Source organism: Stegodyphus dumicola, chromosome 7, assembly GCF_044657685.1.
Source record: "Stegodyphus dumicola isolate Sdum_Otavi_A_Nest chromosome 7, ASM4465768v1".
In the NCBI taxonomy this organism is placed as follows: Eukaryota; Metazoa; Arthropoda; class Arachnida; order Araneae; family Eresidae; genus Stegodyphus; species Stegodyphus dumicola.
The window spans coordinates 100,072,932-100,089,130 of record NC_140774.1 but is presented as its reverse complement, the minus strand read 5'-3'; the positions used below and the strand labels follow the sequence as shown (position 1 = coordinate 100,089,130).

The window sequence follows — 16,199 nt, the reverse complement described above, 5'->3', positions numbered from 1 at the left end:
GCATTTAGATGATTCAGGAGGAAGAAACGACATCTGAAGCACTGCATAAAAAAAAGTTGTGTAGTAGATTTCTTATTTGGAAAGTGCTTTATAAGGTCAGAGTTTGCTCAGAATATGATGTTTTGCCTCGAATAATAATAAGAAAGGATTACTAGCAACTGTCGGAATTCGATAGATGTAGATGCAGGATCATTGCCTATCGAGAGTGTAGATTATCATTTCAGGATATCACCTGTCACACTGGTCCACATCAAACTATTGTCATGCGAATATGGAATCAATGGGTGTCTGAGGATCTTACTGAATGGCATGCAGGATCTCAATGCCCTATCATGACTAAAGTCCTCGATGGCAGACATATTGTGAGGTCAGCACTGCAAAGCCGTACAACCACATCACAAACTATTAGTCAGGAAATAAGCAGGTTTGCAGCACGCCCAGTATCCACTCGTATGGTGCATCGCCATTTGCATCAGTGCTGGCTATCAGTCCGCTGACTATTAGTTCGGCTTCCCTTGACAATGCAGCATAGAAAGAGACGGTGACTCTCGTATGCCAAACGACAAAGATGGATACAGGAGTGGCATAATGTTATCTTTTCAGGCAAGTCCTGGTTCTGCATGCAGTATTTTGGTGGCCGTATACGTGTCTAGAGGCACCGAGGAGACCACATGTCGTTTGCTTGCATTTTATATCAGCATAGAGGTCCAGCTCCTGGTGTGATGTCTTAGGCAGCCATTGGGTGCACGACATGCACATCTGTAGTTCAGATTGATGGTAATTCGAACGCAGATCAGTACATTTCCGACACCTTATGTCCAATGGTTACGCCATATCTGCAAGGCCTGCCAAATGCTATCTTCCAACAACATAATGCAAGACCACATGTTGCACATCGTGTTCTGACCTTCTTTGATACAGTGATAGGTATTCGATTTCTGCCCTGGCCTGCATGGTCTCCAGATCTGTGACCCATTGAAACCATCTGGTCATGGGTTGCTGAGAGACTGGCCCACCACCCCTCTCCAGCTAATATGGTTGATGAAGTGTGGCACAAACTTGAAGCAGCATGGAATGAGTTGCTCGTTTCTGTCACCTAAGACCAGTTCGACTCCATGCCTAACGGGGTAAGGGCTGTTTTAGCTGCCAGGTGTTTCTACTAATTTTGGACCCCTGTAAACCCCAAACTGCTAACAAATTTAATCATTTTGTCTTCATGCCATACTGTTTACATACAATAAATACCATTTTTTATATTTATTTTCTTCATGATGCTGCAGTTTTAATGGCCAGCAGAGTATTTGTCAATATATTTTTATTATCAATTAACATATCAGTTTAATGAACAGTTAAAATTAACAGTATTTTAAGATTATCAAAGAAAATTATTTCTATGCTTTGTTATTTGTAGCAAATAACAAACAGCATTACTGGAAGAGGAAGACCAAGTCAAACAATGATATGCAAATAAACTTTAATTTTGTAAAAGATATCTTGTATAAATAGATTCCAGTGGATTATTTGGAATATGGCAAAAGGATTATTTGCCTAAAGGAAGGGATGCCATCATGAAGTACTTTTTTAAGTAAACTGGTTTGTGCTCACTTTTGAGATGGGGAAAAACTTAAAAATTCTAAAGCAGTAAAATTTCATTCCAGAAAATTCCATAAAATTTTATTCAATACAATAATTTACTTTGTACTTACATGAGTTTCAAGAACCGCTGGATGTGTGTGTAAAAAATTTTCAATTTCTTGAGGATACAGATTTTCACCACCTCGAATCACAATGTCTTTCTTTCTCCCAACAATCTTGACATATCCATATTCATTCATGATGCAAATATCCCTAATAAAAAATTACAGAAGAATTTAAAACAATTGACTGCATAAAGTTAAATAGCTAATTTTCTCAGAAATGAATATGATGGAATAAAAATGTGTGGGATTTAAAATCTTTCACACCAGCTAATTTTCTCAGAAATGAATATGATAGAATAAAAATGTGTGGGATTTAAATTCTTTCACACCATTGATGTAAATGCATTTATTTTGATAAGTCCAGACAATAATACTAAAAATGTGCATATATGTATAGTTTTTTTACATTCAAAGATTTTATATATTTCAAATCTTACTTGTTTTTTACCTATGAGTTTGAACTATAACACTCAAATGATATATGGTACTGTAAGCTGTTACATTTTCTTTTGTACTCATTATATGGCAACATTAAGTAGCAATGTTTGTATGCTGACATTACACTAACATTCTAATGGAAAATAAATACTGGAAGTGTCTGGTACCAATTCAACTTACAGGAAATAATGTGCATAAAAATTATCTATCATGTGTAACAAAAATTAAATATGCAAGGAAATGATGGAAATGTGCACCAGTTGTTCAACAAATTTTGTATTTTGCAGCATTAAGCACATAGTACATTAAATGTAATATTTATATTTGAAGTCAAATCGTAGATACCAAAACTGAGTAAGATAAAACATAGGCACAATAAATTTAGAAGCACAAAATTTTGATCTGAATTAACAACTTTTTGATATTCAAACTGTTAAAGGTAGATTAAGTAGAGAAATTAGGATAGTATGAAAAATTTAAGTGTCAATTCTCGATTGTCCTATAATTTTATTCTCTAATCAAGAAAAAAAAATTTTTTTGACTGTACTAACTTTAATAACTTTTCACAGTCATTTTTCTAGTTATTCAAAATGGCTAATATCCTTACTATGGGGGGGGGATAGATGTTCAGAACAAGCAGTCAGATACAGCTGAAATCTAATCACATAAAGTTATGAATTGTCATAAATTCATTACATAATTCCTTATGGTAAATCAATCAGTACTTACTGACATTAGAAGAGATACCTTTGCCAAGACTTTTCTTAGGAACATTAATACATACTACTAAAACAAAAATTACGATAATTACTAATGCCATTCACCCTCCCCCCTGTCAAATGATCTTCACTGACAGATTCTGAATGCACTATGTTTTTTTTTTTTTTTTTTAATTATAGCAAAATAAGTTTGAAAAGGAAATAAAAGTTCAGATAAAATCTTTCAAAAATATATAAAAAATTGTTTTTCAGAAATATTAATGCAAAATCATCTACTAATGTCATTTTTGTAGAAGTTTTATAAATATGTATATATAATGAATGCTATGACTCCCACTGAATACCTTATTTGTAAGACACATTTTTATATCAGTTGAGATTTTGCTTCAATTTAGAATCAAAATTTTTCAGAAGCTGAAGACTTCTTAAGTAGCTGATAAGTGCTCTGATCACTAAGCTATTAAAAGCCACTAACCATTCATCCTAATTTTTTAATATTATTTTCTGCATGCTTAACTCATTTCTATACTAATAATTATTTTTACTCTTTTATGATTAAACTTTCTACAACATATATTTTTAATTTAATATATCATATATTGAAAGGCACAGTTTATATATTAACCATTGCCTTAGAAGAGCAGGTGTTAAATACTCACTCTAAATCATTTAACTGATAGGGATATGATAATTTGTTCCTAAACCTGAGAAGGCGGTATAAGTTGGATGACTATCAGTTGAAGGATATTTATATAGTGTAATTACTCAGTTGTATATATTGTAAAATGCTAATTGTCTTCAGACTTATGCTGTTACTAAAAAAATGGGCCTATTTCATGACTTTAGTCTGTCTAATAGCTCTTGGACAGTGAAAATTCCTTTTTTCCTTTCTTAAATTCTTAATCATTGCAACACGACAATTAGCCAGAAATTAATTAATTTCCATTCACTAGTATTTTCAAAAAAATCTTAACAGACAGTTTCACTCAAATAAGAACTCCACATAATCCATCCCTCAAGAATTCCGAGTCCCACCCACTACCATAAATTACTTCTCCCAAGTCTTACCAATTGATATTATTCAAAGCCCCCACTGCCGCTAAGAATTTTCGGACACCCTACACTTATGAGTCAGACACGAAGAGAACACTTTGCCAACTCCCCACTAGAAAGAATGTAAGTTACTTAATACCTTTTCTGGCCTTTATATCTTCATGTACATTCCCTGTTCTTATTATTTTTATATTATTTTTGATTTGTTTTTACAAAGTTTGCTCTTTTGTAATCTTCTATGTTTATTTCAACTTTACTTTAAATTCTATTTCATAATGACAATTTCCAATGTTTAATTTTTACAAATAATATAGAACTCAAATGCATAAACATGAGGGTGTCGGGGACGGTTATTCGAGTTTTTTCGGATATCTCTACAGAAATTGCTTTTTACTCCAAATTGAATTGGCTAAAATGCTTCATAAGAATAGGTTCTTTGAGTATCAGCATTGGTTCATAATTTCCTTCTATTCGCGGAAATATTTGGCTTGACTAGAATTGCCGATAACTCGAGTAAAGACGAAACACCTTCGTATTTACGTATTTTTATTAATTATTGTTCATTGAACGGGAGTTGGTTTGTTCCCCTTGAAAAGTCAACTAATTTCCGATCAATGACTATGATTACATGTTTTTAATTTAATTTTTCCTTTTACAATTGAAATTTTGTTCTTCATGATGATTTAATTCCAGTCCCCATTAAAACATTATTAACATTTTACTTTCAAGTTACTTCAAAACATCTTTCAAAATATAACTTACCAGTATGAATTCCCTCTTTTAAAATAATTCTACTTTAATTAAACTTAGGAGATAATATAACCAATTAATCAATATTGTTTAGGAAATAAATTATATATATATATATAAAGAAGAAAAAGAAAGGAAAAAAGAAAAACTATTTACCCAGTGTGATACCAATAAGTTTTATCAATAACTTCTTCTGTTTTTTCTTTATCACCCCAATAACCCATAAATAATCCATGGCCTCTTACACACAATTCTCCTTCACTTTTGATTGGCACTAGACATCCGTTATCATGAATAATTTTAAGCTATGAAAAGAAATTCAGGTTACACCACAGTTACTGAACATTACAGTTTTAAACATTTTAAATAACGTTTTAGCAATCTGAGTTTTAATGTGCAGTCAAATCTGAATAATTTTCAAATTATTGAAAATTAAAATACATGTATTTTGCATAGTTCTATAAATATTTCTGAGAAAAATTAGAGTTGAGACAGTCAAGTAAAAGTGTATATATTTCATAAAGTTATATTTATAAATAACAGAATATACTATTTACATTTCTGTAATGTATTTTTCTTCATATGAAAACTTGTGATTAGCACCAACTCCAATTGTAAGTGGCATAAGCAGCCACCAATGGTAACAACTTTTGGAGGGTGCCAGTCATGGTTCTTTTTACAAAGCAGAATTAAATAAAGATACAATCAATTCGAATTATTACTATATTTAATTTCTATGCAGCACGAATTTTATTGATCATATACGGTGCCAAAAATGCTGGAGCTGGGGCTGCTTCTGATTCTGCATCATTTATAGAATTCCACATTAAACAACAGTCAAAAAGCATATATATGCAATACCACTGTGTGAAACTAAAATAAGAAGAATGCATTTTTTTAAATGGAAAAGTACAGGAAAATTACACTTGATGATATTCTGGGGATGGTTAATCGCCACAATACTCCAAACTTGTCAGAAGGTTCATCAGAAGGAAAGCCAAACACTTTAGTAAAACCATAAAATTAACTTTATTTAAAATTAAAAGGTAAAATACTAAATTAAATACATGATGATAAGCCGAACAAATGTGCGTGGGTACAGTGCAGCAAACATTGAAACTGCATGCAAATGTAAAAAATGCACATATTCTTGTCTGCCACAATATTACTCAATGTACAACCCATTTACACTCTAATAAGCAGTACATTAGTGAGCACAGATGAGTTCTTAAGTCATTTTCAGTGTCAGGAAAAGTGTTTCATAAGAGATGAAGTTTCAGTTTGGGGAAAATAAAGTAATCACAAGAGGAATGAGCTTGGGGTAGAGTTCATACAACTTTTTAGTTCAGAGCATAGAAGTTTTGTGGGCAGAAATTTCTGTTTGACACAGACCTTTGTGAAGGTATGCTACCATACCGTATATTATGCATGTAGAATAATAGCTTTCTACTGAACTGTAAAAACTGGCAGCATGAAAATTTATCTATTCAGCTAAATATTAACAGATTTTTTAGCAACAATTTAGTTTTCAATCAACAGGTACTCAAACTCTCAGAAGCACAAACAACCCTTAGAGAGCCATGGCTGGCAATGCCCTGATATCTGCTTTCTAGACCGTGGGAACCAGGATGTATGAGCCTATGCCCTGGACAAGTGATCAGCTTGTCACAGGGACCACCGGTGTTTAGTTTCCAAGTGAACTTGGTACATTTTTTAACATGATTACAGTAAGAGCATAACAAATGAACTGCATACATGGATAAAAAAATTAGCAACTACCATAATATTATTTACTTTAAAAAAACCTGCATTCCAATAAGAATGCATAGTAATATTAACATTATTGCATTGAATAAGATATCTTCATAGCTGCTTTCCTGTGCCTTGAATCTTGGTTGTTCTGATTGTTGTGCACTGCTACTCAGCTGGCCTCAAATCATTCAAAGCTGCTAAACTCCTGTCTGTGTCATCTGCTACAACTTCCAAGTCATTGCTATCATCACCATCATCTTACCATTGAGTCTATCTTCAAAAGTGCAATGACTCTAAGATCTGTTTTCTTGATGCTTTTCACTACTATGATTCATAAATTTTGAGTCCATACACCCAAAATCCATGAGTAAATCGATTAATAAAACAAAAACAATCAATGCACGGCTGAATCCATTTTAAAATTTAGGGAATCTTGCTTTTTTAACACCTCAAGGAATGGAAAAATTTAAAAAAATTTCAGAACTTTTTGCTAAAATGCTAAGGGGAAAATACATCAGTAAATACAGTAATTGAAAATTGACAGAAAATAATGAATTACTGAAAAACACATTAAATATTCATTCATTGTTACTGCAATTAATAGCAATACAAATTAGAAATAAATTTTAAAGAACAAAAGACATAAATCATTGTCTGTTCATCATAAAAAGTAACAACGCAGAAAACAACAATTTTTTTAATTACTGTTGTTGTTGTTTTATATGTTCCTGCTTTTCAAGGCATTATTTATATATAATTTCAGACACACAAACACAAGAAAAAGCCAAATAAATGATGACTAGTAAAAGCTTAATTTTTAAGATTAATGAAAACAGTAATCTTATTTCTTCTCCTCTTAAAAATGCATCTAATTGGATTATACATCTATTCTGCAAATAATACACTGGTTATCATAAATTAAGGAAAAATCACGATTACTGAAAAAGTTACATGTAGAATTTTATGAAACTTACCCACAATATACAACATATAGTAAGGTATCAAATAACATAAAAATAAATTACTAGACAATTATGGTAGTACAGAAATTAGCACATGTATAAAATGAACAAATCGAACGTGTCAGTTTGCTATAGGAAAAGTACCTTCAATATGGAATATGGTTGCCTCTAGAAGGAATACAGCGATGTGTGATGCTTTCAATTATGTGGTCTATCAGTTCCATAGGAAGCGAGAGCCATTGCTCTTTCAAAGCAGTTGCAAGTGCGGCAAGGGTCTGAGGGATCAGATTGAGAGCAGTTAGACATCTCTCTAAAGCATCCCAAACGCGCTCAATAGGATTCAAGTCCGGGGATCGAGCTGGCCACTCCATGCGCATAATTGTTTCCTGTTGAAGATAATCATATACGATGCGAACCCTGTGTGCTCTTACATTTGTCGTCCTATAACAGGAAAGCATCACCTATTGCCCCGTCACATGGGTGCACATAAGCATCAAGAATGTCATCTCTATAAACCAGAGCATTCATGGTTCCCCTTGGAAGAACATGGAGGTCTGTGCGTCCACTCAAACAGATGCCACCCCAAACACAGACACTGCCTCTTCCGTATGCATCTCTTTAACGGATGTTTGACGGATGATAACGGGTTCCAGATTCTCTCCAAATAATGCCTATCGCTTTCTAGACTAAACCTAGACTCATCAGTAAAGAGAACAGCTCGCCACTGATCAGGCGTCCAGTAGACATGTTGTCATGCCAACTGAAAACGGTCCCTCCTATGGCGTGACGTGAGCGGCAAACAAATGGCTGGTCACCTTGCATACAGACCACCTTCCTGAAGCCTTCTACTCACAGTAGACGTTGACACCAACGTTCCAGTGGCTGCAGCAAGGGAGGATCTAAGAAGAGTCGGCGTAGCGGTTCTATTCCTGCGTGCACATAATGTCAAATATCGGTCATCGGCGCTCGTCGTAGCAGTTGGCCGTACTTGGCTGAACCTCCTAGATGCCGAATCTGTGGTTTGAAATCGCCTCCAAATTCTATGAACCACAGAAGGACTCACATTTAGCCATCTAGCCACTTCTGTTTGACTTTTTCCTGCTTCTAGTCTCCCAATGGCTCTCCATCGTAGTTCCGCAGGCAAATGATGCCTGGAGGTCATTGTTACGAATTGGCTATCTCAGATTTCTGATGTCACTACCACAGTGAAATATGTGGGCTTGCTCTCAAACATGGACTCTTATTCTCCTCGCAGATGACATATCCGAATGCAGCGCCACTAATTTGCATATTTCAGTTTTATTCAGCTTCTCTTACTTGGCAACATATTCAAATTTTACATGGTTTGACTTATTTTTGAGGGAGTTATCGCTACTTTTGTGATTTTTCTTTAATTTATGATAACCAGTGTATAACATGTATTCAAGCTCTAAGGTCCCTTAATTTTTTTTTGTCAAGAATGCAGGCCTATCAAAATGCAAGATTTATTTTATAAAATGCAGCCATTAATTAAGATTTATCAGTCAGATTGTAAATGAAACCTAAGAAAATTTGTATTATTAATTGAATGATGAACACAGTAATGAGACTACGGAAGTAAAAAATTGGGGATTTGTACATGTGAGAGTTAAAATAAGGCCAGAAGTTAAGCAAACCAAAGGAACTAGCCACACATCAGCTGGTCGGACAACATGATTTAACAGTTGGAATGAAGGATTATGAGGAATTGTTGATTAACCTTGAGCACCACAGTGATGGCTGCAGCCTATGAAGAAGTCCTGAAAACAAAATATCTTTTAGTAGTGAAAAAGAAAACCTAAAAATGCTGCAGGCCGGAAGACAATGTTTCCGCTCATCACACTGCTCAGCATTTTTTTTTTTTTTTTTTTTTTTTTTAGTGACAGCAGTTTGTGGTGGTTTCTCATGCTCCACAATCACTTGATCTAACATTTAGCTTTTACAACCACTAAAGAATGCATTTCATGGTGACAAAATTTCAAGTCATTCTATCTATTCATGTTTTTCTAAAGCATAAAACTGATCCCTAAGGAATCTAAACATGATGGCTGTGATAAATGTATTTGTCTAAAGGGTGACGATCCTAAAAAGCTAAAATTGCTGCTGAAAAATAACAGCAAGATTACCTTTCTAGGGTGAATAATTTTTCCAAAAATAATTATGAGATCCTTAGAACTAGATCCAAAACTTACTAAGTCCAAAATTTAACTAAACTAGGAAATTTGTTACTAAAAAATTTATACTTGAGTAAAATAAGTACTTTTGTTAGTTACATTTTATCAACAGAAATACAAGGCAATATAAATAAGATTTGTCAACCTAGAAAGTACTTGAATAAACTAATTTTATGTATGTTTTCCTGTAACTGAAAAACATTATTAAATAATAACAACATATAGGACCAAAATTTAATATTATAAAAGCATACAACAAAGATTTGTAATTAAAATGCAAAGTTAAATCTATAAAACACTAAATAAGTACTACATATTAATTATTTAAGGAATGAGATTATTATCTGAATACTAAAAGAATGAAAGTAAAATTAAACAATACAGTACAAAGTCCGAAATCCGGACGTCCATTATCCGAAATGATCTAAAATCCAGACCTCAAATCCACAAAATTTTTTTTATTAATACTTTACACATGCAAATTTGATTTTTCCTTCCATGATAAAACGTGGAGATTTTCACTTAAAAATTCTGATTCTTAATTTCACTTAGGCACTAAATAAAATACCTCGTTATGGAAAAACAATCATGTAAGCATAAATTTGTGAGATTAATAATTTGGCTCCATAGCTGAGTATCTACTTGGCATGCATCTCAGACCAAAACATTCACCTATTTTATATCCCTGACGCCGACCTGGCAAGTCATTATTTATTATATTTTGCTTTCATCACTGCATGTTTATCAATACATGACAGCTTCAGTAATAACTCATGCAGTGATGTCTAAACTTTTTTATTTTAGTAATTGAATAACAAGAGTATGGCAAACTTTTATGCTAACGTTTGGTGATGATTATAGATTTTTAAATGCTCTAAGAGATGTTGACGAGGAAAAATTCAACAAAAACTTCCTTTCATATGCTAAAAATAGATTTTGTTAATGAAACTCATAGGCCAAAAGATTACATTTAGTGCTATTTTAATTAAGAATAAGTGATATGTTATTCACTATAAACCCAGAAGTGGTGGCAGAATATGTCGGCACCGCATGGCAGAATTTAGGGAAGACGAAATTTTTAGAATTTGGGGAAGCACCGAGTGGGAAAATTAAGGGATGAGAAGTTTTTATGATTTAGGGAAAGCACTGGGATCCAAAGTTTAGGCACGGTGAAAATTTAGAACTTAGGAAAGCACTTTGTAGCAGAATTTAGGACTTGTAGAGATGCACCAGGCGGTATCGAGCACCGACCCTAGATAAAGCCTTAAGTATATATGCAAGTTTATTTATTCAGGACTTGGATTAGTTTGAAGTATGTGCAAAAAATAAACGTAGGTACAGTAAATAACTAAACTAATACAATTCAGGCTTAATTCAGTACGCAATAGGAGGAAGATAAAATTTAATGAAACAAATTGGCTTTCGTCGCCAATCTTGTGATACGCAACAAATAATGTATAATATACGCTATTAAGCTAGGCTAAAATTATCTTTACTGATTCTAAGGCATTTAATTAATGTAGTAGACTGCGCTGCTCCCTGATCTTCTAATTTGATCCAGCTTATTATTTTTTGTATACTGTTATTATTACGGCAATTTTATACAAACTAAGCTTGAACTTTCGATTATGTCGAACAGAGTTTCCAATTCTGGAGTTACCAAAAGATCTACAAAGCGAAACCATGTTTCGATGTCCATTAAGCAAAAAGTGGAATTGCTGCAAAAAATGGATAAAGCATATGTGTCTCAAAATTATACGAAGGGTATGGCATTGGAAAGTCCACTGTATATGACACACGGAAAAGGAAAAAGGAACTTTTTGAATTTTTTGTGGAAGCTACTTAAACAACTTACATTGAAAGATTTAATAAACAAATAAATATTAAGCTTTTTTTGTAAATTTTGATACCCTTTAGATCATAATTGTTCTTTATTTCATAAATTACGTTTTCATATTTTTAATTGTATAATTTCTGCATGCCATCTTACCAGATTTAAATTGATGATCTATTATCCAGAAAAATCCCAAATCATCCGGAATCGCCAATGTCCCGACCAGTCCAGATTTCGGACTTTGTAATGTTTAGGCATTTAGGTATTAAAGTATAGGCGCAAAAGTAAAAATGAAATATCTGATTGATACATAAAATAAAAAAGTAAGAACGATTTCATTTCCATTATGATTTGAAGTACAGAGAATATAATTATTGGTATTATAATTTATTATTATAAACACTATAAGAAATATTTTTGGTATTTTAGTCATTAATTTTTAAAGCTCTTCTAAATTTAAAATGCAGTTATTCAACATGTTTCAATATTTCTTTCAGTATATAATTACAAAATACAGGTGTATTCATTATTTGGAACACAATATTTTACCTCAACAAATTCCAGTGGTTGCAATACACCATCAACAGCATTTTGGAAATCATCATTTATTCCATTCATAGCAACAACAGGACTGTTCTCTGTTGAACCATATGCTATCTAAAATAAAAAATTATCTTAATTCAAATGAATAATTTATTTCAAAGAAATACTGATTATAAAACTAATTATAAAAATAATTGTATGCACTAGTCCAATAAAAACAAATTTCTGTCAATTTATTAAGTCCAAATGACCACTGGATTCCTAAAAAATAAATTGGAAATTGCAGAAATCCAAAGAAAAGGTTATAAGGATGATTCTGAGATGTTCAGGTGGTTGGAATTCACTAAAAATTTTAAAACAGATAAAATGACTTAAGGCAAATATAATAAACATGGGCTGATAAGAAAGAAGCATCTTCACAAGGTTTTCTTCCCATTATTGACTAAACTGCATTTCTATTTCTTCATATTTAAAATATGATCACTATACTTGACAAAACTACTGTGTATAAAAAAAAAAAAAAAAAAAAAAAAAAAAAAAAAACTTACCTGCTTACTCTTTTTTTTATAATACAACTGGTGAGAGCATTAAAAAAGTGAATCGGATAATATCAATGATCACATAATTCTACCAAACTACGTGTTAACATTTCAAATCCATTGTTCAGTTCTTAATTTTTCAAAAGCAAAATTTAAAATGTGATGTATCAATTACATATCTAATAACTACCTGTTTTCAGGGAGTGCAAATTTTAAGTGATATTAATTAGTGTACATAACTACTGTTGCATAGAAATTTTTTAATGTGATAATCATGTATCAAAATGCATATTACAATGTTTTTAATCTTTCTTTCAGATGACAATTTCGACAGTTAGGTATGGCCAAAAATTATTATTCCAAGTTCCCTTACATAACACAATTCAAAATTCTTTAACTATATTATTGTAAACAGATAAACATATAATTATAACTATGTAAATATTTATTTTTTATACAAGTCCCTAAGTACCACATTAACATATCAAAGTTACAGTAAACTCATAAACGATGACTTTATCCTAATCTTGGGACAAAGAGGAAGTGAAGAATACTTGAATGAGCATACTTTGGTTGGAGAAAATGATCAAAAATCCATTTCTCCACCATGCTAGGTAAATAGTCCTAATAGTCTCTGTAGCAAATTACTCACGCTATTATTACTCACGCTATATTATTAGTCTCTGTAACTCACGCCGTGGTTATGAACAATACACACAATCATCTCACAATTACTCACTCATAGTCACAGAATCTGAAATGCAAAGGAACTCTTTATTACACTTCATAGACAGGAACCTGTGTGCATGTAGGTCAGAATCCTTTATCGCTCAGTCATTTCTGAAACATATGTACAACTGATATACTTCATTAGTGTAGAGTAGGAACTTTTATTGCTGAATCATTTCTTAAACCTTTGTAAACTCGAATACTTCTTTAGTATAGGAAAGGAAAATTTATTGTTCTGCCTTTTCCAGTCATTTCCAATAAAATATTCTTTCTCCATCTCTGAAACTGCATATCGTTCTAATAGTTATCATCTGCAAATTTCTCCCCCCCCTTTCCTTCTCCATATAACTAAACTCTAATCTAACTCAAAGCAAAAGAAGGAAGCCTACCCCCTGCCCTCCCAAAAAAAAGTCTCTATTAAATAAAATCTTTCCTGTATAACTCCAGACCCAATTATTAATCAAAACCTATCTTATGATGCAACCTTGCCTCATTTGAACTTAATTGGTCATCTTGGTCACCCCATAACTTCTTTTTGGGTCAATTTTAACTACACAGCAATTTAAATTAGGCAACGCACATATTTTTATACATAGCCTCAAGAAAAGATGAGTAAGGTACTTTTTTCTCATCTCATTTGCAAGGAGATGTCTCTCAACATTTTTACAATCCCACAAAACTTGTCTCCAGAAAATAATAAGTTTGTCCACTTTTCTGTTTGCTTTATAGTCCAAGGACCATTTGAACAAAAAATAGCACCATATTCCAAGTCAAGCCATTTTTTTCTCACAGCTGCCACATCCATTTACCTACTACAATGAAATAATTTTTAACCTTCCTTTCAAGGCTTTCAGACAAGACACACGTGGCTAAATGGGCTCCAGTGGCTTGCTACTCATTAAGGGAATAGAAACCATTCTCTCTCTCTGCAACACGTACAGAAGTGAAAAAAATCCTTTTTTCACAATCTAATTGTTTAACTTAGAATTGTGCCTGAATTTTCCGGCTCAAGCCCTATTTTCTTGACAGTCCTGGTCAAGGAATTCACAACATTTTGAAATATCCCTGAAGCCAGAATTGTAACGTAACACTATGCAATGTAGTTTTTAATTTTAAACTATTCACTTTATAATAACTAGTAATATCAAATAAAACATCCTTAGGTTTATATTACAAGGATTATAAATTACATTCTATGATAATTCATAAGTTTTTATAAAAATATGTTAGTCATGATACCAAAATAATTCTGAATTATAAAAGGGGTTAAATATAATATCTTGTGCTTATAAAACTTACTGAATGAAAGCCTAGTCTTAATTTTTATGAAAGCATATGCATTTTGCACATATTTAAGCATTATTAAAATAAGAACTTTTTGACAAAGCATTTCGAGAATTACAATTAAATGAAATCTTTCAGGTTTGAAATATGCAATACTTAATTATTTTCAAATATAAAAATGAAACCTTTTCAGGTCTGCATGAAAAATCATGTGCACTTGCAATAAAAATCTTAGCAGAATTTCATTATTCAAAATGATTGTGTCCACAGCCCATCCAAATGACTGGGCTGTCTTTCTTCTGTAGACAGGACCCCGCTGACATTAGGGCAAGGTTGTGTGGTGCACGACGGCGCTCAGTCAAAAAGGCACAGGGATATCATTAAAACAAGCAGTTTGTCTCGTTACCTGTCTTAATAAGAAAATTCTTGTCTTATTTGAATGCCCTTCTGGAAGTCGATTCAGGTAAAACCTGAGAAACTATTGATTAGGATCTGTACTTAGACAGTCTCGGCCACGGGTGTTGAAATTCAGTCTTCACCGGAACTGAAGTCATCGCTGGCGATTATTGTTTCAGGCTCCGCAGGGATCATATGGTACTGTCTTGTCCGTTGGTTTTGGTGAAGCTATATAGTCAGATATTCATGGTTGTCCGGGGTGAAACACCCCCATCGATGAAGTTGGCAAATTCAGGGAGCCTTTAAACTGCTTGAGGTTTCTGGTTGAAAACTAGTACTTTGTGCAATATTTATCTTTTTTGTGATTGCTTGTTGTTATTGTTTTTCTACATAAAAAAAGGTTAAGTGCAGTTACATATTATGCTAAACTTAGGTTAACTTTTTAATTCGCATAAGCAACGATTTGAGTATAATTACTCGAAAACTGTTTACCTCTCATGTTTGACCCATTGTCGTATTCTTGGCCGTGTAAATTACTAATACCTAAACCATTTTCCTCTTTTAAAGTCTTTAATAAGAATGTTGTTCATACATGTTGTAATAGAAAATACTAAAAACCTTTCTTCAATACTCATGACCGTATTTTCTAAATTAAGAATCCTCATACAAATTGCTGCTCTTGATGGCTGGCATCAGGGGTACAATCAAGTAAAATAGAAAAATGCTTTGCCTGTTTGACCTTATTTAAAATAATTTGCTTTATATTACCCCTAATAAGCTAATTATTTTATTTTGAATTTTATCTGCAAGGTAATGAAGCATTTTTTTTTTTTTTTACTTTGAATTTTATTAATATATACAGATATGACAGGCTCAAATTTTGGGATCATTTCTATATACTTTAAAAAATTATTTCTTTCGAATAATTTGTTAATGGAACCATGGAAAGCTAAGTTTTGTTTGGCTAAAAACTGAATGGCACAGATGATTCTTTCAATAACATTATGTCAATGCTTAATCTCTTTTTTTTAATAAAAATGTAAAACTCAATTAACAGGTTTATTCATTCCTAATCGTTCTAAGAAATTGGGTTACTCTTTGGTTGTTTAGCAAGATTAGTTGTTTAGCAATAGTATTTCTTCGACTGGCTACATTGAAGTTAAAGGTAATTCTCGCATAAAAACACTTTTTAACTCTTTCTGATTATTAGGTTCTTTTGTTAATTTCAGTGGTAGCTGAGACGTTGATGGACAAACTAGTGCTAGTAGTGTCAGCTTGGGTATTCTTTGGGTTTTGAAAAAACTGAGT

General features: G+C 32.6%; 1 protein-coding gene across 3 annotated transcripts in view; it reads right to left on the bottom strand.

The window, feature by feature from the left end:
* LOC118199051 (medium-chain acyl-CoA ligase ACSF2, mitochondrial-like) overlaps positions 1–16,199 on the bottom strand; it is a 97,386-nt gene that overhangs the window by 12,983 nt on the left and 68,204 nt on the right. For all 3 annotated transcript variants that reach the window (XM_085820646.1, XM_085820647.1, XM_085820648.1), the window contains 3 exons: positions 11,950–12,057; positions 4,817–4,965; positions 1,707–1,848 (listed from right to left, as the gene is read on the bottom strand). In XM_085820646.1, the coding sequence (XP_085676772.1) occupies positions 1,707–1,848; positions 4,817–4,965; positions 11,950–12,057 (399 nt within the window). The remainder of the gene's footprint in view (positions 1–1,706; positions 1,849–4,816; positions 4,966–11,949; positions 12,058–16,199) is intronic.